The sequence below is a fragment of the Corvus cornix genome, chromosome 21 (genome assembly GCF_000738735.6).
Source record: "Corvus cornix cornix isolate S_Up_H32 chromosome 21, ASM73873v5, whole genome shotgun sequence".
In the NCBI taxonomy this organism is placed as follows: Eukaryota; Metazoa; Chordata; class Aves; order Passeriformes; family Corvidae; genus Corvus; species Corvus cornix.
The window spans coordinates 4,506,186-4,527,987 of NC_046350.1; the positions used below are offsets into that span (position 1 = coordinate 4,506,186).

The window sequence follows — 21,802 nt, forward strand, 5'->3', positions numbered from 1 at the left end:
TGTACTTCCCACTAATATATGGAAAAATGTCTACTGAGCACAGCGACTGCTTCAGCTGGGAACTTGGCAATTCTTCAGCACAAGAAGCAGCCAATACCTCCCACAGAAACATTCAGCTGTGCTGGCCTTGCACGACACAAGTGCTTTCAGGAAGTTTTCGAAGGAGTTGTACAATCTCCTGTTGTCCCTACCAGGGTGAGCTCTTTGGCAAACCTGTTAGTAAGGTATTGCTTGCTTTTCAGAGTTTGTGTGCTTGGAAATTACAGACGTGGCAGATGGTTCCCAGAAAGGAGACTTCAAATAAAGGAGGAGTTGTATCCTTTCACTCCAGCGTATTTAGATTTATGAATTTGTAATTATTATTTTATACTTCTCTAGGTTGTACTTCAAAGCTGCCCTTGGAGGAGGTGACAGCAAAGACTTGGCTTTCTGGACTCCAGGTCTGCACTCCCCAGGGAAAGTCTGAGCCGGAATTAACTCTTGGAGGGGCACATGCCCAAAACATCCATCAAGCTGCCAGCTGTCTGCTAGAGCTCTTAATGTTGATAATTAGGATCGAGTCATTAAACCGAGGATAGGGTTTATTTGGGAGTTTTTTGTGTACAGAATAATCTTGAAACTTTAAATTTGAAACTTACAATTACTGTTATCTGGTGGCACATTGGCATTTCATGATGTTGGCAGTGATTCGGCAAGATGGTGTAATCACTTGGGCATCTAGATACTGTTCTGTGATAATAATCAGCTATGTAGACTATAAGAAATGATTTTAATAAACTAACTTGCAATTGCTGGTCGCACAGACGTTATCTCTGCCTTGTGAGTGATATATTACAGTGGTGATGATGTTGGGTACCTGAACAGGAGCATCTGCAGGCTAAATTAGGAACTGCCTGCCTCCATCCAGCCATCCCTGCTGGCTCAGGGGTGCTTTTCACAGGGGTGCAGAGCAGCAAAGTAACTTCACTTGAAATTGCTGGTTTATCTTAATAGTAATACTGAGGTTTGCTAGTAGGTTTTTGGATGGTTTGAGGTTTTTTGTTGTTTGTTTGGGGTTTTTTTTCCCTCCAGTGAAGTTATTTTTGAGTGCCTTGAATAAAACAACCCTATGTGCCACTCTCGCAGGAGGATGTGTTATGCAAGACATTTTTAAGATTCAAGTGGTGTAATGGTCATGAAAACCAGTTTTTACTAGTGTTGGTTGAGATCCAGGTTAAACTGTGTTGGTAAAGCCACTAAAATACGTGTGTACAGAAGACTGCACGCATTGATTACACCCCCCACTGAACACATCTCTCAGCTTCTCTGTGTTCTTACAGCAGGGACAGCTGCTGGGAAGCCTGGGCAAACCTCATCCCGGGGTTTGAGCCAGATCCTCAGTTGTCTGATGCCTGGCCCCACATCAGGTTGTGCATGAATTGCTGGTGTGTTTTAAGGACTAGAATGCCTTTGCAGCGATTCAGATACTAGCCTTGGCATCGAGTCAATGTGTGTGTGAAGCAGTCTTGAGAAGGCTGGAATTAATATCCAGAATATTTGGGGTTTAAGTCTCTCATTGAATCTGTAGGTCAAGAGAAAAACGTGTTTATGTGGGTAATGGCTTTGGAGAGGGTACAGTGAGTGTGTTTAATCTGCTTAGGAAGTTGCTTCATTTTGGAGAGTTGTTCAGATTTCCTACTATAAAATAATTCAAAATGCTTGCCGTACTCTTACAAGTCCTCTTTCTTCCTTTTCTTCCCTGCTTTCCCCAGCCTCATGAAAAAAGTTGTGGTGTCTTTTGCAGAAGTGTCTTCTTCATATGGAGACTTGTATCTGGAATATGCTGGAGTCGAGATTAATTTTTAGGCTGGGTTGTCAGCTCAGAATAACTATTTCAGTATCTGTAAAGAAAAAGGGATATTGGGCTGGCAGCAGTCAGTGAGTACTTGTCATAGGGAAGCTTTACCCAGAAATGACGAAGCTTTTGACTTCTGGAGTTACTTTACTCTTTTTTAGTCCAAATGGCTGTGCTGGTTCCTCTCTTGGAGCAGGAGGCTGTGGGCATGTGGGGACACCAGGAACACCGACTATGTGTGGGGCTGGCTCACCTCCAGGTGCTTCGGTGTGGTGGTTTAACCACTTGAACCATGCTCCAAGTGTTCTGTGGAACTTTTTGTTCTCTCCTGTTTTTGAAACCCCAGTTTTTGGTGTCAAGGACCTGCAGCTCTGGGCTCAGCAGGGCTGTCAGGGCAGTGTGCGGAGCTCCTTACAAGAACTCTTTGCTGAGCCAGTGCTGTGGTGCGCAGAATGAACTGGCCTCTAATTTTCATGTTGCTTTTACCAGGCTACATTTTAGCTAAAAATGGAAGCTTGTGGCAATGCAGATCTTTTTTTCATGAGTAGCTTGTCTACTTTTGTCCTTAAATGAGCTCCATCTTTAAGGTAGAATTGAAAATATCTTCGTTGCCAGGACTGCGTTCTGTGAGCATCGCAGGGTGCTTTCAGCATCCTCAAGTGAAAACTTAACCCTTTGAAAAACAAGCTCAACTTTTGTGGAAAAGTTTGCTGTTATGCTTCCTTCCTCTTCTTGCAGGCTGGTTAAAGTGGCTTTTTTTTGTTTTGTTTTTTGTTTTTCTTTTTTGCAGAAGGCATATGAAATCTGCAACACCTCTCCTGCATTAATGAGGGTGCAGCACAGGACAATAATGGTGTGTGCTTTGGCCTTTGCTATTCTGTATTCTGTGTGCTGTTAGTGTGCCAGCATAAATTTACTTGTTTACATTTCAGGTAATTCTTTCAGAATTTCATTAGATTTCATTATCTCTGTAGTGGGGGCAATTTTTTTTCCTGTCAAGACTTCTGAAAGTTGACTGGAGTTGCTGTATTTTCAGAACTTTAAATGGTCATGTCACGTATTTGTGTCTGAGGGGGTGGAGTTCGGCCTCTTAAGTGTGAGTTACTGTTCTATGTCCCAAAGTGTGTTGTTCTGGCAGTAACAAACAAAACTGCTTACACTGTGATGGTTTCATAATCACAGTATTAAACTGTTCATCTATAAATGAGCTTGGGTGAGGATGATCCATATCCTAAGTAGCTTAACCTCCATACCAGACACTGAAGTGGTTTGTAAATTCTCCAGCTAGTAGTGAACTGTAAAATCAGAAACACGCATTATGTGTGAGATTTTAGTTGAAAGTGTGTGGAGTTTTAGGCTGGCTTTCTGATGTAAGGTCATTTTGCTTCAGTACCTTCTTGCTTTGTGCTCAGAATCATCTCCCCTGTCCTGATGCAGCGGCTTTGAACCCTCAGGTGTCCCCTGGCATCACCCCCCAGCCCTTATCTTGGTGTGTGACAGAGCTAGATCCAGATGTTCGGGATGTAGAAGTGATTGTTGGTGTTTCAGATCTTGGGGTGAACAAAAATATTGCTTTGTGCTGCCAGGGGAAGAAACTGTTCCAAAATGTATTATATTTTTCCCCTTGCTGCAAAGCCAGTTTGTTAAAGAGTGCAGTCCAGAATGCGAGTGTGTGAGTTATTTAATGTGTCAATTCTTTTTGTACTTTTTAATATCATTAGTGCTTTAAAGTTGTAACTCTTCAAGAAGAGCGGTGTGCTCTCACTTGAGCTCGTTAGTAGGAGGTTTATGTAACTTCTTCTGATAAAATAGATATCATGATATTTAACTGTGCTTAGAAGGCAAATGTACCTCAGGAACAGGATCGAGCAGAAATAATTCCAGTGCGTTGAAAATGCTGGTTTGGGGGGGGGCACTTTGTAGTACAGTGAAAATTGTATGAGTGAGTGAGACTATATTTTATTCGAATCCTAAATTCTCTAGTAGCATGGACTTCTCTATCAGTAGGGCAGGAGAACTGACCTCAGATTGCAGGAGTTTTCTTGGGAGAAGAATGTCAGAATGAGCTCCTTGACAGAAGCCCCGTCTTTCGGTTGTGTTACTGTTACTAAAACTGTGCCCATTTCCTTCATGAAGGCAGGCCAGCTGTTCAAGTTAGCTAACAGAAATAGTCTGCACTTTGATAGTAGTTTAATTTCTGTTAGATTTGTTGAGAAATTGGTGCTCTTTCTGATAATTACATTAATTGTGGTTTTGGTGTCTTTTTTTTCCAGAATTTACATGTTTGACAGCAGAAGTTGGCTTTCTACTGTAGTGAGAGAAAATGTAAGTAGAGAAAAAAGATGATTTTTTTTTTTCCCCAGTCCTTGAGAAACATCCTATTTTTAAAAAGTGGTTAACTTCATGTTTCTGGCTGTTAATCTGTGCAGCCTAAAATACCTGTTTTCTGCTTTAGCATGTGTATTCTTGTGTCAACAGGAAGGATTTTAAAATGGCCAGGAAACCTGCTAAATAATAGATGTTAGTGCCTGCCTTCTGTCAGAGAGGGAACTGGCAAAGCAGAGGGAGACCACAGATGAAACTGTTTCATCTCAGTGGGGCAGGGAACTGTAATAAATAAAATGATGAGAATAGTCATTCTCTCATGAATGAAAAATTACTTCTCCACCATGTTTGACAAAAGAAGGCCAAATTTCTTTTGAGCAAAGTGGCTCTTGTCAGAATGTTCTTTTCAATGTGTCAGTCTTATTTAAACAGAACCTAAAAGTTTCAGAGTTTATATTCTGTGTAATTGTAATTATTGCTGTTGTTCTTGGAGCAGTAAAATCTTCATTACCTTCCAGACTTTAACTTGAATTTCTGTGCAGCTCTATAGTCTGGGAGGAACATTGCTAATTGGCCAAGCATTTGCTCAGTTAAATCTGTTATTTTCAATTACTAGATATTTAGCTGTTTTTCAAAAAGCGGGCAGCAGGCTTTATTTCTCTACCCATATCTCCCTCTGGATCCAAAGGGACCCTGAATTCTTTCTTCCTACTTTAGTTTATGTAAACGAGAGAGAGAACACCTCAAATTTGTTCCACAAGCAATTCTGATCTCATTGTGTTTCCCACTGAATAGAAGTGAAATAAGAAATCAATCTCTACTCCTGAAAACAAAAAGAACCCTCAGCTTTTCAAAGCCAGTGTGACGTCAGCTCACTGTAACTAACAGTGAGTTGTGGATAATTCCTTTGTCATTGTGAAAATGTCCAAGCTGCTGTGCATGTTGTTAATAGGATTTGTGGTATCTGATAGATTAGCACAGCTTCATTTAATCAGATGACCTGCTCTGGGACTGTCTGGTGGCCATACTGTGAGCTCGTTGTTAAGGCTGTAAAGTTTGGGCTCTGTTTTTGCAAATGTTTTGCTTTTCAGCCAGGCTGGAGTGATGTGTATTGGCAGGAAGGAGGTTGAGGGAACAAATGTCAGACAGCCTGTTCATGGGAGAACAGAGATTTGCTAAACCTCCTTAGAAAATTACTGTGCTTGAGTAAAATATGAACAATTTATCTTCAAACCCTCTGTGTTACCAGACTTTGCATCCACAATGGCTTGGTGGGATTTATGTTAGGCTTTGGTGGTAGTAATGTCTGCTAAAAATACCTTGTGGCACACGAAGTTTGACCAGCAAGGGATAGAAATTCAAAATATTTGACTTAATGATAGCTGTGATTTCAAGTGTGGGGTTTTTTCTTTAATCTGCAGAGATTGTTCACAGGACAGAGAGAGAGGGTGGAAGACTCCATCCTTTTTTTTTTTTTTTTTTCCTTTTCTCAGTAGGAATGGTGTGAGAAAATTAAATAAAGAATATTTTAGTAAGCATTGCTTCATTGCTGTTACCAGCAGAGGAATTTCAGAGACGAATAGTATTTAACAGTGGAATATATGTTTGGATGGGTTGTATTCAGCTCTCAAGAATCAGGCTACAAATAAATGTGAGGGTGTTAATGGTATCTTGTTTTCAGTAACTGGACTTAATTGGATAAACAGCTTGAGCTGTGGAAACATTGGGACACTGGAGTTGTTACAATGAAATGAGTGAATTTGAATTCTTCCTCGGCCTTTGAATTTCTCTGTCACTGGTTTCAGAACAGTGAGTGAATAATTCTTACTCTTTAAATAAGAATTAGTCCACTGGGATCCTGAGTATATCTCAATTTGCAGGAAGCACATGGAAGTTTTGTAAGACTTTCTACAGTTTAAAAACTTAGTTCAAAGCTGTTGGACACACAACTGACTGACTGGACGTGCAAAACTCTGCTCTTACATTGGAATACAGCTCATGTCACTTGGAGAAAAGCAAACCCTGAGCTGTTCCTTTGACATAAATGATAGGATAAACCCTTTTGATACAGCTGAATTGTGAAGTTTTATCATATATAGAAAGTAACAAATCAGGAAAAGTCAATAGTTAGTTTTGCTGTGTGGGAAACAAAGGAACAAAGTGACTTTTCTATGGGTAACTTGTCAGAAGATATTAGAGGCTTGGGTCATCTGGAGTAGTGGGGAGTAGTGAAGTGCCCTGAAGTGCACAGATTGTTATCCCCAGCAAGAAGAGAATTACCCACAAGGTATACTGGTCAACAGGATTAGGGGAAATAAGCTTAGACCAGAGACACTTAAGTACTTCAGCCCCTGGAAAGGTCTTGAGGGCGTTCAGGAAAGTGAATGTGTTATTCCTGAGAAGCTGCCTTCAGGGACACACTCACATATTCCAAAGAAAGTGAGGTAAGCATGAGTTTGGCTCCTACCTATTTCTGCACAGCTATGGGGGTAATTTGGGGAAAAGGAGTGTGGAACCTGAGGAGTGACTTTTTTCCTGACGTTTGCTTGATTTAGAAATGCAATAACTTCTTTCAAAAGCAAAAAATAGAATCATCATCATCATCCACATCAAGCTTACAGGTTCTTCTAGAAATCTTCTTGGAAAATGGGGTTAAATGCCTTTAGAACATGCCAAGAAATAAAAATCTGTTTCAGGATACTCAGTTGTGCTTGTCTGTGATGAGCAGAGACTGTTCAATGGATGATCTATTCTGTAATATCAATAAATCTATATAAAAATTTCCCATCTACAAAGAGTGAGAATAGATAAAAGTATTTTTACCCATACATTCTTCTGACCTTATGTGATATCTTAATCTTTTAAAGATACTTCTTTTAATACAAGACCAGTAAGCTCTGATTTACAGTATAGCTACAAAGGACATGGGAGGCTGGAACACTTTCCTCCCATAGATCTCATATTTCTACCATAAATTTAGTTGTCTAAAACTTAGTATAAAAGAAATAGAGGCACAGCCAAGCTGCTTTGCTGTTTGTCCCATAAATTTTACAGTTTGCTTCAGAGAACTCCTATATTTTAATGCCCTTGGCTGCTGTAGGGTTGTCATTTCCTGAGTGAGTGAGTTCAGTCGTGTTGGCAGGAATTAGCACTTCCTGTTGATGTTGAAACAACAAAGACTACAAAGAGAATGTGGAAATCTGCTTTAAACAATTCCTGTGGATGCTGACAGAAAGGCATCTCAGAGTTTGGAGTTGCTTGGAATGCATAGGGGTGAAGTTGGAATTCTAAGAGTGAATCTGTCTTCAAGATAGGAACTTAGATGGATACAAGATGTTGCAGATGGGAAAATGAGCTTTTTTTTATGTGACTTTTTTCTTAGGATAAGGGTTCATCTCCTTAGGCCTCTCCCTGTTCCATGCAAAGAAGCTTTGTTTCATTTAAATGCAAGAGAATTCTCTCTCTGTGCACAAATTCTACAGAAATAAATTGGTGCTATTTTAAGGAGAGCATATCTGCTCTGACTGACGTGAGATTATTCCTCCTATTGTATTTTTAAATAAAGCTGCATGTAAAGTCTTCAGTGTAGTTCCTTGTACCTGCAGCTGGAATTCTTGGTATCCTGAGGCTTTATTGCAATCTCATCCACGAGTTGCTGTGACCTTGAGCAGAACACGAAAGTTTTGGAATTTCTTGCTCTGAAATAGAAAGGATACCATCTCTGAATTCTCTGTCTGGAGTGGTCAGTATTTGCTTAGTAGGAAATGGGCTTATATATTAACTTAGAGAATGGCAGAACTGGATATGAAAAAGCTGAAAGATCTGAACAATTGCAGTTTATTCTTAAATTAATTCCTTTCTGACAAGAGCAGTGCATTAGTGTTTCACCAGGTGTGTGAACTGCCCAGGAGCTGCAGACATGCTCAAAATTCTAACAGATACCCAGCCCAGATTGTGTCCTGATGGGATCTGATACCCATCCCAGTTTGTCTGAGATGCAGATTGAATACAACATCTTGAGAAACAAAAGAGCATTCAAGAGAAAAGCAGGATAATAAAACACTCAGGATGGCTTTTGTCTTAACTGGATTTTGGACTGAGCTGAACAAGCAATCTTAAAGGGGCTTAGAGATGACCCTGGAACCAGAAGAGAGAAGGAAGAGACCCAGTTTCACAATGAAGTGAAAGGGCCTTGAAAGTTGTATGAGTGGAGGTTTTGGGAGAGAAGCCAACTGAAATTCCTTTTCTAAGATACTGTGGGTTTCAGAGAAAAGGAAAAAATCGTAAATGATGCTATGACAAGATCTGGCATCTGTTCCTAGAGGTTTTCAGTTTGGAATAACTACTATGGAGAGAGCTTCAACCTAAGTCTGGTTATGGGGGATAGAAATATTTAGGGAATATTGAAGTCTAAACTATTTTGAAGCGTCTTTTAACAGTGGTGTTTGTTCTGCTGCTCTAATTTACCTTGACATTATGTTCTCTGTTACTGTGACTGGATAAAAATTTGGAAGTTATCCTCATCTTTCTCCTTGGGAAGGGCTTTAAGAGGAAAACAAAACCCCCATGCTTGCAAAGATAAATAAGCTGATTAAATCTTAACAGAATAATATGTAAAGCTGCTAGCAAAGCGTTTCCTTTATTTAATAGTAAAGGGTCAATTCTGGCTAATGAAATGTTCAAAAATCACACTCTCAGTGTTAATTTGTAAACTCCAGGTGTTCTGTGTAGTATTTGAAATTGGAACCAATTATCTTGTTCTGCAATAAAAGATAAAATTCATCAGCATGTTTCTTCAGCGTCTTCCCTTGCTATCAAGCTGCAGAGATTCTAAAACAAAAACTTCAGGAACAGCTGAGTTGGAGATGTGGAATGCTAGGGAAAATGCCAACAGTATCTTTCTGGAACAGAGACTTTTAAAGATAAATTGTACATTTTATAGGAAATATCCATATGATTATAATATTGGGAAACAGCCCAACAGTTGAGCAACTCTATAGGCAAAAGCTGAGGTTGTTTCAGTGGTTGTGATGTTTTAGAGAGCCTCTGCCTTGCTGGCTCTATAAAATACATAGGAGTAATTTGGTGCCTATGGATACTGGGAAAACAGAGGCTTAGAGGGGAGCAGTGACTCTTGGCTATGGTTTCTCAAACTCCTGCCCTCAACCCAGCAAAAAATGACTGGTTTTACTCTGACAACATGTTCATGTTACAGTCTGCTCTGGTATCTCAGACATTTTAGCAGTTACCAAGTAAAACCCTTAACATTTGTGAGTGATCTTCTTTTCTCCAGATAGCAGAACAATGTTTTTCTTAACCATGATGTTGCAGACAGTTTTTACAGCATTTTGCAGGTTCTTGTGTCAGTGTAAATCCTTACTCTTTGCTGGGAGGATTCCTTACTCTGTTCTGAAGACCTGCAGGGAAGTTCTGACTTCCATGTCTAAAATTGGTGTTACCTGCTTACTCACCCTTGGGCAACTTGAATTTATACAAAAATGAATCAGAAACACTAATGAAAAAAAGAAAGAGGCCTGGGGGAGAGAAATAAGTCCAAATTCTGTTTTATTTCCTGTGGCTGGAAACAAAACACATCCATTTGTGGCAACACCTTCTGCTGTGGAGATTTCAGACACGTATTTTTACCTGTTCTCCAGTGTTTAGAAATCAATCTGCCATTTTTTTTTCAAGTGCTGTTTGAAGTGGTTGAAAGGACTTGTAATTTCAAACTTGGATTTCTCCTAATTCTCCTGCTTCTGACCTGTCTTTCAGATTTCTGGTTGTTTCAGAGGTGGCAGTGGAGCACACCTTTAGCACAGGAAAATGAGCGAGCTTGACCAGTTACGCCAGGAGGCCGAGCAACTGAAAAACCAAATCAGAGTATGTATTGTGCCTCAACACAAATGAATGTGTCTTGAGGAGGACAGAAATGATGCCTTAAATGTTTCTCCAATGTCAAACTTAATGTAGAAAGGGCAAGCACATGTGTCTGCTTTAGAAAATTACTTTTTTGGTCTTTTATATTGCTTAGAAAATAATAGTTACATAAGCAATGCATAAAATTGCCGATCAAAATAAATGTGTACTGAAGTTTGTCTGAGCTAGAGCATAACTAAAGTCAAGAAACCTTAAAATAAGGACAGTGATAAAGTTAGTCAGAGCTTAGTCCAGTAAGGTCTTAAAAACCTCTGAGGTTGAAGGCTGCGCAGCCTGTCTGGACAAGCAGTCCCATTGCTTGAGTGTCTTTGTGGTGAAAGTCATGTTACCTTTCTCCCAAAAGAAGAAGAAATTTCAAAGTTCCATGCTCAATGTGTTTTGACAGCAGGCAGTGTATTATGTTAATGCTGCTGTTAGGATGGGTCCTCTCTGGGTGACAAACAGAAATGTTTTCTGAACCTTGGGTTCAGGGGACTTAATCAGCTTGACAAAACAGAGAAAGAAACACACAGAACTCCATCCAATTTCTCTAATTTCCTTCTCTTGCAGGATGCTAGGAAAGCATGTGCAGATGCCACCCTGGCTCAGGTAAGAATTTCAGAGTTTAGCAGGAATTAAGAAGATCTGTCTACTTTACAAAAAGAAAATGCTGTGGAAGAAGGTGAATGCAAGTGAATCTGGTTCTGCCTCCTGTAGCAATTTTTTTTTTGCCTTTGGGTGTTTTCTTCCAGAAATAAGTATATGTTTGTCTAGTTCCTGAGAGCAGTGGCCTTGAGCAGTGGTTTCTTTGAGTGACTCAGGACACATTTCTGCTGCTTAATGGAAAATAATGCTCTGCTCTGGAGCTGGGAGCAGTACTGTTGTCACCCTGATAATCTGAACCATAAGGCCTGCTGAGGTTAAACTACTTCAATGTCTGCTACATTTATCTATGCAGGAGGAGAAAACCCAGATCAAAGGTCTGAAATCCTAGAAGTCTAAGAAGATATGACCTAAACAAAACAATTTCTGGGAGTGTTTATAAATGCAGTAGGCTACTTGAGTCATGTGATAAAGACATGCTACTTAAAATGACATAACTTCTGAATGGAGAGTTTGAAAAAAATCAGTCAGTATTGAGAAAGTGGGACTTTGGGCTGCAGTGGAACTGTGTGTGAGATGTTACTTGTGAACAGTGAAGGGAAAAACTCAGAGTGTGGTGTTTTCCTGTTTCAGATCACAGCCAATATCGACCCGGTGGGGAGAATCCAGATGCGCACTAGGAGAACACTCCGGGGACACCTGGCCAAAATTTATGCAATGCACTGGGGGACTGATTCCAGGTGGGTACAAAACTGGATCACTTGGCTTCACTGCTCTCTGGAAAGCTGAGTGCACAGTTCTTGGGACCACTGGGAATTAATAATTCTGAGAGAACTTGAACAACCAAGAGAATTCAGAAACACTGAATGCCACGATTTTCCTCCATGTTTTTGTAATCCAAATCTACATGTGGTGCCCACATCCCAGTCCTTGTCTACTTGCCTGAAAAATTCTGAGGAACTGTGGAAATAGAATAGATATCATTATCAGTTGTCTTTTTTCCTTAAAAGCTTCATGTTAACTACTGATTCATTTAAAGAGAAACTAAATGCTACTGGTATCAGCTGCTTTAATTCTCTTTTCTTTACAGTGTTCATCACAAAGGTGTTCCTTGTGTGCCCACAATGATTGTGTTTCCTTTCTGTTTCCTCTCTAGGCTTCTAGTTAGTGCCTCCCAGGATGGCAAACTTATAATTTGGGACAGCTATACTACAAACAAGGTAAGGCCAGCTGGTCCATTGCTGTGTAATTCAATTGTGAATGCATCAGAAGGAAGTGTTACCCATCATCATTTTGGCTCTGTTGCTTTCCTAGTCCTAAATCCAAATTTTGAATTCTCCAGAACAATCGAGTTGTGTGTAAAGAACACAGCAGTGTCTTCAGCGTGTGAAAATGTGCACCACACATGGAGAACAAGGAAAAACTTTGTTCCAAAGAATGTTTTGATTTGTTTTGATACTGCAGAAAAGTGATTAGCAGAGAGCAGGCAGTGATGAGCGTGTTGCGCCAGAAGGGGCAGAGATTTAGGCAGAGCCATATTAATTTGTTGTCTGCAGTGAAGTCCTGAAAGACCTGACATGTTCTAGTGAGTCATCACTTCGTGGCTGCAGTCACACGAGGCAGTTCGGGACTACTTTTACTTTCATTTGACAGTGATTGGTAATTAGTGATCACGGCCACTGTTACTGTCAGCAATTCCCATGTAGCCCCTTGTGGTTTGGCTGACAGAGCTGCTTGAGTTTGCTGCATGGAACTGGCTTAATTTCAAAAAAATTTTCCTAGCTTAGCTCCTCCTAGCATTAAAATCAGTGTTACCAATGCACTGGAGCAAATGGCATAACTTTACTAAAAAGTTAATATAATACGGTTTGCAAGTTAAAAATAAACCCTCTCCTTTTTACCTTCATCCTCCTCCTTTGACCCCAGCCTGCAGGTAAATATAATCTTAAATTACTGTGACTACTGTAGGATGGTAAAATCATCACTGTACACCATGATTTCTGTATTGGTATCTTCAGTTCTTATATCAATGCTAATTAATCCATGCAATATTCTTTTGGCAGTTCCAGCACACACTGGAAGTAACAGTCTTGTCATCAATTTGATCTTTTCCTAATGATAAATTAAAATGGCTCAAAGTGAATATTCCAAATAGTTCTTTAGTAGAAGACTTCCAAAAACGAGCTGGTTGTGCTTTTGGGATAGGGTTGGGGTTTTTTTAACTGCTGTTTGCTGCAGGATCACTGATTACTGGCTGTCCCTCTGCTTCTAATGAAATCTTTACTTAAGGAATTCAGGAAGATTGTTAATATTGCATGAAAAAATCACCACAGTTCTAAGGACACCAGCCCTTTCCTAAAGACTTTATGAACACATTTAAGGGATGAACGTAACGAGTTAACAAGAGGGAACAGGTTTAGCTTCTATAATTATCTAAAAAAAGTTCTCTGAGCACAGAATGACAAGGAAACATGGGGTAGTTATTTAAATGTGAAGCTTGATTGCTTGCAGTGGGTTTCCAAAGAAGGATTTAAATGGCAGTGGAAGCAGCGATTTCCTTACTTGTTCATTCACAGCATCTAAGCCTGGAATTGGCAGTTTTGCTGACTGTGCTTGGAAGTCAATATTTTCCTGAACCTATAATAAACCAATAGTAATCAGAGCACTGAAATGAAATAATTCACTTTTTACCAAAATTGCTGATGAAACTGGATTCAGGAAAAGCAAATCTGAGGTTTTATGACGTCATTACTTGTTCTGACGAGCTTCATATGCAAGTTATCCCCAAAATAGTTTGATACTCAAACAGCTGGTTTTTTCTTGCTTTTCTGCCAAAAAGATGATGTCTGTCTTGAGAGACAGGTGAAAAACTTCCTGGTGGTGCAGCACTGAATGCAGTTTTTGAGATTAAATCCAGGCCTGTCTCTCTTTCAGGTGCATGCGATTCCCCTGCGCTCCTCCTGGGTCATGACTTGTGCATATGCTCCTTCTGGGAATTACGTGGCTTGTGGTGGGCTCGACAACATCTGCTCCATTTATAACTTGAAAACTCGTGAAGGGAATGTCCGTGTCAGCCGTGAGCTCGCTGGGCACACAGGTGAGTGGCTGCTCACAGTTACCTCAGCACACAGTGAAGATTAAAAAAAAAATATCCTTTAAATATAATCTCCTAATTAAAATCTACTTCTTTCCTCAGGCAGGACCTTAGTTGCACACTGCCTGGTTTTAAATGTTTTTTAGCAGTTTTTCTGCTGCAGAATTGAACGAAACTTACAGCTGGAAGTTGATGTTTGCAGGTTTTCGAATTTTTTGCTGTAGTTTGAATTCTGTGCTGTGTGAAATGGAGGTGGTTAGCAGGCAGACTGATTTTGTAATCAGTGTGGTTCCATTGATGGTTTGTCAGATGGGATTTCAGGAAAAAAGATCTTCAGAGCGTTCAGATGAAATTCTTTGATGCCACTGTTGGGAAACACGCAATGTCCGTGCTCAGGTCTTTGTACTGACCAGGAATGCAGTTTGGTTTTCCTCATTAGTGGTCTGATACAGTTGAGGTCATCAGCATTTGTTGCTGCTGGATGCAGTGACACTGAGATCCACTCTTTAAGAAAGTTGAGTCTGTGCAGTGCAGGCTCACTTGGACTTTTGCCCAGCTTGGCCAGTGGATTCCACACTTCCCCCTTCCTCTGGTTGGGTTGGGGTGGTCTGTAAAGAGCCAAACCACATCTTGACCAAAACATTGCAGATTCCTATACAAAAACCATCTGTTGCATTTTAGGCTTTTAGTGTTTCTTGCTGCAGCTTCAGGAGAGGGGAAGCAGCTTGTTAGCAAACCAGTATTGCCTTTGAAGGGTAATCTCTTGCCTTATCTGTGCACCTTTTATTCTGTTTCCAGGCTACTTGTCCTGCTGTCGTTTCCTGGATGATAATCAGATCGTCACCAGCTCTGGCGACACCACTTGGTAAGCTGGGACACTGGGACAGCCCTGTCAGGAAGGGCTTTTCAAACCCATTCTCTGAAGGAAACTTTGTCCTTCATAAACCTTATCATGACCACAAGACTGTGGTGATTGCTGCTCGTATGTCACTTTTGCTGGTAATTTCAACTCTGTGAGCCTTGGCTGTTTCCTTGTGCCTGGTGTTCTGAAGAGCCTGACCTAATTCTGTGTTAAGATGTTCTGGGAATTTTTTTATTAATATAACTATTTGGCCTTCAGGAATAACTGTATTAGACTAGTGATTTTCCTCAAAACTCTTTTTGTATTCATTATTTATTATTTTAAAAGTCATGTTTGGATATTTCTAATAAAGAATGTAGTTAATGTTGTTATTCAGAAGAGTTCCTAGAAAATATTCTACAGTGACAATAGCTGGGTTTCTTGAGGAGAATGTAGGTGTATGTCTTCATAAATACTGGTTTCTGAACTAAAAAAGGCCTCCATCTTTTTTTCATAGGTTTTTCTATTGTATCTATTTCTTTAAAAGCATTGCAGTTCTCCCAAGCAGCAGCACTTAGAGCAAAGGTTGTCTAATAAATACCTCTCCTACACAATGCCAGTCTCTTTGAATACCTGTTTATTAGCCCACTGATTCTGAGTAGCTATTGAATATATATGGGATTAAAACCAAAAATGTTTGGTGTTTAGAAAATCCAAAAAACTATAACAAAATGAGAGGTTTTGTAGAAATGATGCTCTTTATAAGAGAATACAGCTGCTTCAGGAGTTCCTGTAGTAATTCTGCAGCTGTTTGACATCACCTCAGTTCAGCCAAGCTTCAAAGGACTTTACCAAAGTGCAGGCATCTCTTGTTTGCATGGTTTGAACCTGCTACTGATGGGTCTGGTTTGCTAAGAAATTACAGAAATTAAAAATCCTGACTTCCTAAAGTGTTTAGACCTCTTCTTAAGGAGGTGATAGTGTTCTTTCATCCTTTTGTACTCTTACATATCACTGTAGTAGTGATTTGGCTGACTTGCAACTTCAAGATCAGACATAATTCACAAAGTTTCTCATCCTCTGTAAGTTTATAAAAATGAGAAACGCTGGCTCAGCTTTTGCTGTGGCCTTACCACTGCTGCTTTAAATGAAGCTGTAGTAGTACTGGATAACAGCCATGGCAGAGAACTTTGGGATGAACAGCCCTCACTGTCAGTCATCAGTTTTTTGCACTCTTTTTCAATTTAAAACCCCCCAATGTTTTAAAATTAAGGATAATTTTAAGGTCTTCCATGCACAATTAATCTGCAACAGCCAGATAGTTCAACCAAAAATGTTTATTTCTATTGTCAGTATCAATCTTGTTAATACTTTCTGGAGTTTTACTTCAGCAGTGATACAAAGACCTTATAAAGGAGCACAGACGTGTTGATTTGTCTCTTTAATTATTCTTTCCAGTGCTCTCTGGGACATAGAAACTGGTCAGCAGACAACCACATTTACTGGGCACACTGGAGACGTGATGAGTTTGTCCCTTGCTCCTGATGCCCGGTGTTTTGTTTCTGGTGCCTGCGATGCCTCTGCCAAACTGTGGGATGTTAGAGAAGGAATGTGCCGGCAAACCTTCACCGGCCACGAGTCGGACATCAATGCCATCTGTGTATGTAGCTGCTTCATTTATCATTTTCTATTTCTCTGGTCTCAGCTCTTCAGCATGATAAAGTATTTTCAGGGGTTTTTAAAATAAGTTTGTGGAGCTGAGGGAATTACCTGAAATTTGTGGTGAATGGAAACTGGGTGTTGGTTCATGAATTTCTTCACTGGGTTTGCCATATCCCAGTGTAGAGAGGTGCATCCTCTTGTTTGCTGTTTTCTGGTGTGATGCAGAGGGATCCAATCTGAAACCATGTGTGGTTTTTTCCCTCCCCCACTGCAGTTCTTCCCCAACGGCAACGCCTTTGCCACGGGCTCGGACGATGCCACGTGCCGGCTCTTCGACCTGCGGGCCGACCAGGAGCTGATGGTTTATTCCCATGACAACATCATCTGTGGCATCACCTCTGTAGCATTTTCCAAGAGTGGCCGCCTGCTCCTAGCTGGGTATGATGACTTCAACTGCAACGTGTGGGACACGCTGAAAGCTGATAGAGCAGGTAAATGGCGCTGGGTTGGAATACTGGAAACTCAGTGTGGATATTTTATTGGAGTCCCCACCCCTGGAGGTGTCCAGGGAACGTCTGGACGTGGCACTCGGTGCTCTGGGCAGGGTGACAAGGTGGGGACCAGCCACAGGTTGGACTTGATGGCCTTGGTGGCCTTTTCAGCCTCTCATTCTGTGATCCTGAATGTGTGGATTGAGTCTTATGCACAGATCTGTCAGCACTCACTGTCTCAACTTCAGAACTCTCTGAAAACCTCTTTAGGCTGCCCAGTGATGTTACAAATCCATTGGAATCCTGCTCAAGGATGGATGCTTGAGAACAGGAAGATTGCCATTAAAAACAAGGGCTTGGAGTGGATGGATATTCTTTTTTAGACTTTATGGCTTTGTTCATGCATTAACTATTCAAAGCAATTCAACATTAATGTTGCTATTTATACACAAGACTTTTTTTTTTTCCTGGTATTTGTAGCAGTAGTTGTAGAGACAACCAGCAAAACAACAGAGACTGGAGTTTATCTTTTGAGGAAACAAACATGAAATTCATGGTCCAAAGATGAAGAGAATATGACTTCAGTTTTTTAAAATGAAAACTTTTGTTGGAAAAAAGGTATAAATTTGGCCACAAATGTTTCATTACTCTCATCAGAACAGGACATGAGAACAAATATTCTGCATATTGAAATGTTCCAAGGCTTCAGATTGCTGGGCAGATTTGGCACTTCTGATACTAAACACTTGTGTATCTTCTGATACTGGCACTTCTGTATGAAACACCTTTGTGGTTCTGTATTCAGTATAAGTACTAAAGACTCTTTGGTGCTGATTTTGTTTTACCAAATTGCAGCACTTTCTGTTGCTGGTGGTAGAATGAGGAGAGTCCTATGAGCATTCTAATTCATGTAGAAAGATTAATTTCAAGTCCATCAAGAATATCTTGGCTCAATGCTGTGGACTGGAAAGCTTGAACATAATTAGGTTTTCTTTTTACCTCCTTGAAACCCTTAAATTAAAGGGGATAGAGGAAAATGTTGTCTCCCTTAATTCTTCTGTTTAGTGTCTCAATTCTTTTTTTTAATGGTGCTATAATTGAATTGTATTAGATCTCCATATTGCCAAGTAGATTGTATGGAGGAGTCTGTCTTGTTAATGTAGTAAGAGAAAATGGGATGAAAAATGCTTTAGAGTTCATAACATAATTCACTTTAACTTGTGGTTTTAAAATTCTTTACAAATGTAAAAATTTCGTAAAATTTAACTGATCTTTATCACTGTGGTGAGGAGCAGAAGCTGTGCAGTGCATGGTTGTACTGCATCTATTGCTGTGACATTGGCAGAGTCTTCAGGGCTGTCACTTCACAACTCAGGGGAGACCAGTAAAAGTCATAATAAGGGGAATATACAAGGAAAACTTTGGAATAATGCCTTTACTGAATTACCCCCTTGTGAACCCACCTAGCTCTGTCTGAGTCTGTGCTTGTAAAACCAGAGGCATTTAAAAATTCCAGCCATGTTTGTTCAGGATTTTTGACTGTAGAGGTTGGCTAATCCAAATGTGCCTTGGTGTTACTTGAACTGAGACAGGAAATCACCAACATAATGCAATTTATTGGTTACATTTCTCATTTCTAGGTGTCCTTGCTGGTCACGATAACCGTGTCAGTTGCTTAGGTGTGACTGATGATGGCATGGCAGTGGCAACAGGGTCATGGGACAGCTTCCTCAAGATCTGGAACTGAAGTAGGTGAGTACCCAACTCATTAAGGTTGGGTTGGGATGCAGAATGCTTTTTGATCATTCAGGTTAGGAAGTCACTGGGGAACAAACCCCAGCAGTTGGGTGGTTTAGAGCACCATTAGTTTAATGTATGCAGTGCCATTTTTCTGGTGGCCTATTTTTGACATACTGTACTTTGCTGTGTGGGTTTTTGAGTAAATAAATATCACTGGGAAAGTGGGGGGATAATGCCTGGATGTGTCAGTGGTGGGGAGAGCAGAGCTTGCCACTTGCTTGCAGTTTATCAAGTGCAACTCTCACCAGATGTTTCTGTGTGCCAGAAGAGCAGCGGACTCCACGACTGGAAGAAGTTTCCAACAGTTGAAAATTAAAAACGATAGCATATCCAATCCAACCATACTAACTTGGACCCCCATCCTCCCCAACTTCAAAGGGCAAGATCTTTTCTGTCTCCTGTTGCTGAAATGAAGAGCACAATTACCTTTCCAAGAAGAATTTCTGTGTTGTAAGCAAAATGAAATTGTGCATTCCTTTTGGGACCATTTTTTTTGTCTTGAGAATTTAAAAAAAATGAAACACTATCATAAAAAGCATGACCAGAAAATAAACTTGAGCATAATTGTGAAACAGTTAGCTTTCACTGTAGTTTCCAAGTTGAAGTTAAGGACTTTATCTCACACACTTGCAAATTTTAAAGTCATGTTTGTAGCAGATTTTTTTCAAGTTTCCTTTTTAAATACATTTCCGTATGTATTTAATTGAGCAAAACAAGGGAGTCCTAGCCCAGAGCACCTGGGGGTTGTCAACGCTGTAAATTTAGTCCCTAATTTTTTTTATTTTTATTTTCTAGTATCACAGATAATTGTTGCACAAAACTTGGCATATATAGGATAATGTTAAGCAGTAAGGTAACCAAGCACATGCTGTAAAAGGTAATGAATGCTTGTTTAAAGAATCCTTTCACCTTTTATGGATAACAAATGCAATCCTTGGTCCCTCCTGCCCCCCCTTTTTCACCACACTGATTTTTTTAATCTGTTTTGGTTTGTCCACTTGGAAGGGCAGTTTATATATCCTAACACTATCCTGTAAGTCTCAACAACCAGGAATCTCTGTTTTCAAAAGAGACCTATCCTACACTTGGGTATTGAGTCAATTCTTTGTGTATGAAATGATGTACAAATCAATGTTTTGAAAATAATGATCTTGAACTTTCTAAGTTAAACAGAAAAAAAAAAACCTTTTTTGATTGTTTGCCATATTGGGTGGGTTTACTCTTAGAATCGCATGCTGTAGAAATGCTAAAAAGTGCATATTGGACTAAGTCCTTAGATGTTTTTTCTTTGAAGAAATAACCTGTTTAAAAACTGTAACCATTGTCGCTGTATTCATTTATTGTTGCTACTCTGTGCATAAATCTATGAAGAACTCCAGTACAAAGCTATGCACGTTTTGGAGTAGCGTGATAAGTCACTTTTTTTTTAAAAAAAAAAAAAAGAAACAGCCTGTTCAAACAATCGCTGTCAAAGATTCTGGGGTGTGGGAGGAGGGAACCTAGACCATCTTCTTTATAAATCAGTTCCTCACAGCCAGTTCCTCTTGCAGGATGAGTCCTTTGCATCTGATCAGAGTCATTTTTGTAATGAGCAGGTTTTCCTGGCTTTCTTTTCAAATAAAATGTTAAAAGCAGCAGTGTTTGGACAGCAGATTGTTCTGTTAAACTTTCCTATCTTCTCACTGTATCCAGAAATGCTCCTTCCTAGCAGCAGTAGTAGCTTTTCTCCATTTTGTTTTTTCTGCAACATTCTGTACAAAAATGTGCTGTAATTGTGCGTTAGGCCTGGATTTGGCATAAAAGATGAGTTCCCTCTTACTCTCTTTCATGAAACTACTCTGTAGAGCTTTCTCCACGCCCTGTATCCCTCTTCACCTTTTGTATTTAATTTTAAAGTCAGTGTACTTCAAGAAAGCTGGATGCAAGATAGATACTATATTAAAATGTAATGTTATTTAAGATGTAATAAAGCAGTTTGACATGAGTTTTGACTGATCTGTTTTGCAGCTTATTGTTCAACATGTAGAACATCTTCTGAGTTGTGAAATAAACACACAAGAGGAGGAAATGCTGTCCCCAGAGAAATGGTTTGGTGTTTTTAAATGGTTAATGGTTAATTATTGGGCAGAGTATGCACTTAACTCCAAATTCAAGGAGCCAATACACTTCATGTGGTGCACATCACAAAAATGCTTTGTGCAAGAGGAGTGGAGCACCTGAAGTAGGAAATCAAAGCAAAATGCTGAGTAACTTCTTTTAAAACTTTTGTGTCCTTTACTAGGAAAAGAATTGAGTGGAACATCTTTGTGTTACTGCCACGTGAGGATCTGGCCACAGCAGCTCTGTTGTCACTGTTAGATTGACAGGGTAAGAAGTCACTTTCATGCTCAGTAAGAACAAAGTCTCCGCGAGGCAGAATTTTATCTTAAAAAAAAAAAAAAATTTAAAAAGGATTTTATAGCCAGAGAAGCAGATTTCTGAAATGAGGTGTTAAAAAGCAGTTGGTTCAACAGATTGGTATTGGTTGACTTGAGGGTTTGGTTTTGTGTTTTTAGTGGGTAAAGTCCCATCTCTTGTTCTGACCTAAACAAAAGTCGATTTTCCCTCATTTCACATCAACCAAGAGAAATTCCAAAGCCATGGTTTGGTCTCATACCAAACATGGAAATTCTCATCCTCAATGGAGAGGTTTTTAAAAGCTGGGAATATGGAAAATATGATGGTGACATTACTTAACTCTGAGCATTGGGGTTTTGGACTGCAAGAGACTGGTAAGTAGCTCATGGCTGGAAATGCTTTAATTTGGGAATTCACATTTAGTGGTTTCCAATTCCAAATGCTGTAGCTGGGGGCTTTCCACTCAATGTGAAATACTTTTATTCCAAGGGATGTTTCATATGTGACTCTGGTCTGTAATAAAATCAGTCATCTGTCTTGCCTTCCTTAATCTCAATCCATGTGTTAAATTCGTGTGTCCTGCCTATGCTGGCAGTAAAATACCTGCCAAGACAGTGGCTTCTTGTGACAGGAGGCTGGTGTGCAGCCCTCTGGGATTTACTTGAAATGCAAACAGTTGCAGTTGCCTCTCACTACTCTTATTTTTATGTTAAATATGAAATTTTATTTTATTTAAACACCTGTCACTGTGTGTTTGGTTATTCAGAGAGCTGCAACTGGAGAAAAATGGGTGTGCAAAGGGAGCTCTGAACTCTTGAGTCTGACTCTGGGCCAAACTC

General features: G+C 39.9%; 1 protein-coding gene across 11 annotated transcripts in view; it reads left to right on the forward strand.

Moving 5' to 3' along the window:
- Positions 1–20,554, forward strand: part of GNB1 (G protein subunit beta 1) — a 35,047-nt gene extending 14,493 nt beyond the window's left edge. For 3 of the 11 annotated variants that reach the window (XM_039564014.1, XM_039564011.1, XM_019289735.2), the window contains 11 exons: positions 4,108–4,159; positions 9,932–10,039; positions 10,646–10,684; positions 11,312–11,418; positions 11,835–11,898; positions 13,613–13,775; positions 14,571–14,637; positions 16,072–16,273; positions 16,550–16,766; positions 18,407–18,518; positions 18,832–20,551. In XM_039564014.1, the coding sequence (XP_039419948.1) occupies positions 9,983–10,039; positions 10,646–10,684; positions 11,312–11,418; positions 11,835–11,898; positions 13,613–13,775; positions 14,571–14,637; positions 16,072–16,273; positions 16,550–16,766; positions 18,407–18,513 (1,023 nt within the window). In that variant the 5' untranslated portion in view covers positions 4,108–4,159; positions 9,932–9,982 and the 3' untranslated portion in view covers positions 18,514–18,518; positions 18,832–20,551. Of the gene's footprint in view, positions 1–2,624; positions 2,767–4,107; positions 4,160–6,496; positions 6,604–9,931; positions 10,040–10,645; positions 10,685–11,311; positions 11,419–11,834; positions 11,899–13,612; positions 13,776–14,570; positions 14,638–16,071; positions 16,274–16,549; positions 16,767–18,406; positions 18,519–18,814 lie in introns of those variants that run through there. The other 8 variants (XM_039564012.1, XM_039564013.1, XM_039564015.1 and 5 more) reach the window with 8 other exon arrangements.
- Positions 20,555–21,802: the final 1,248 nt, after the last annotated feature.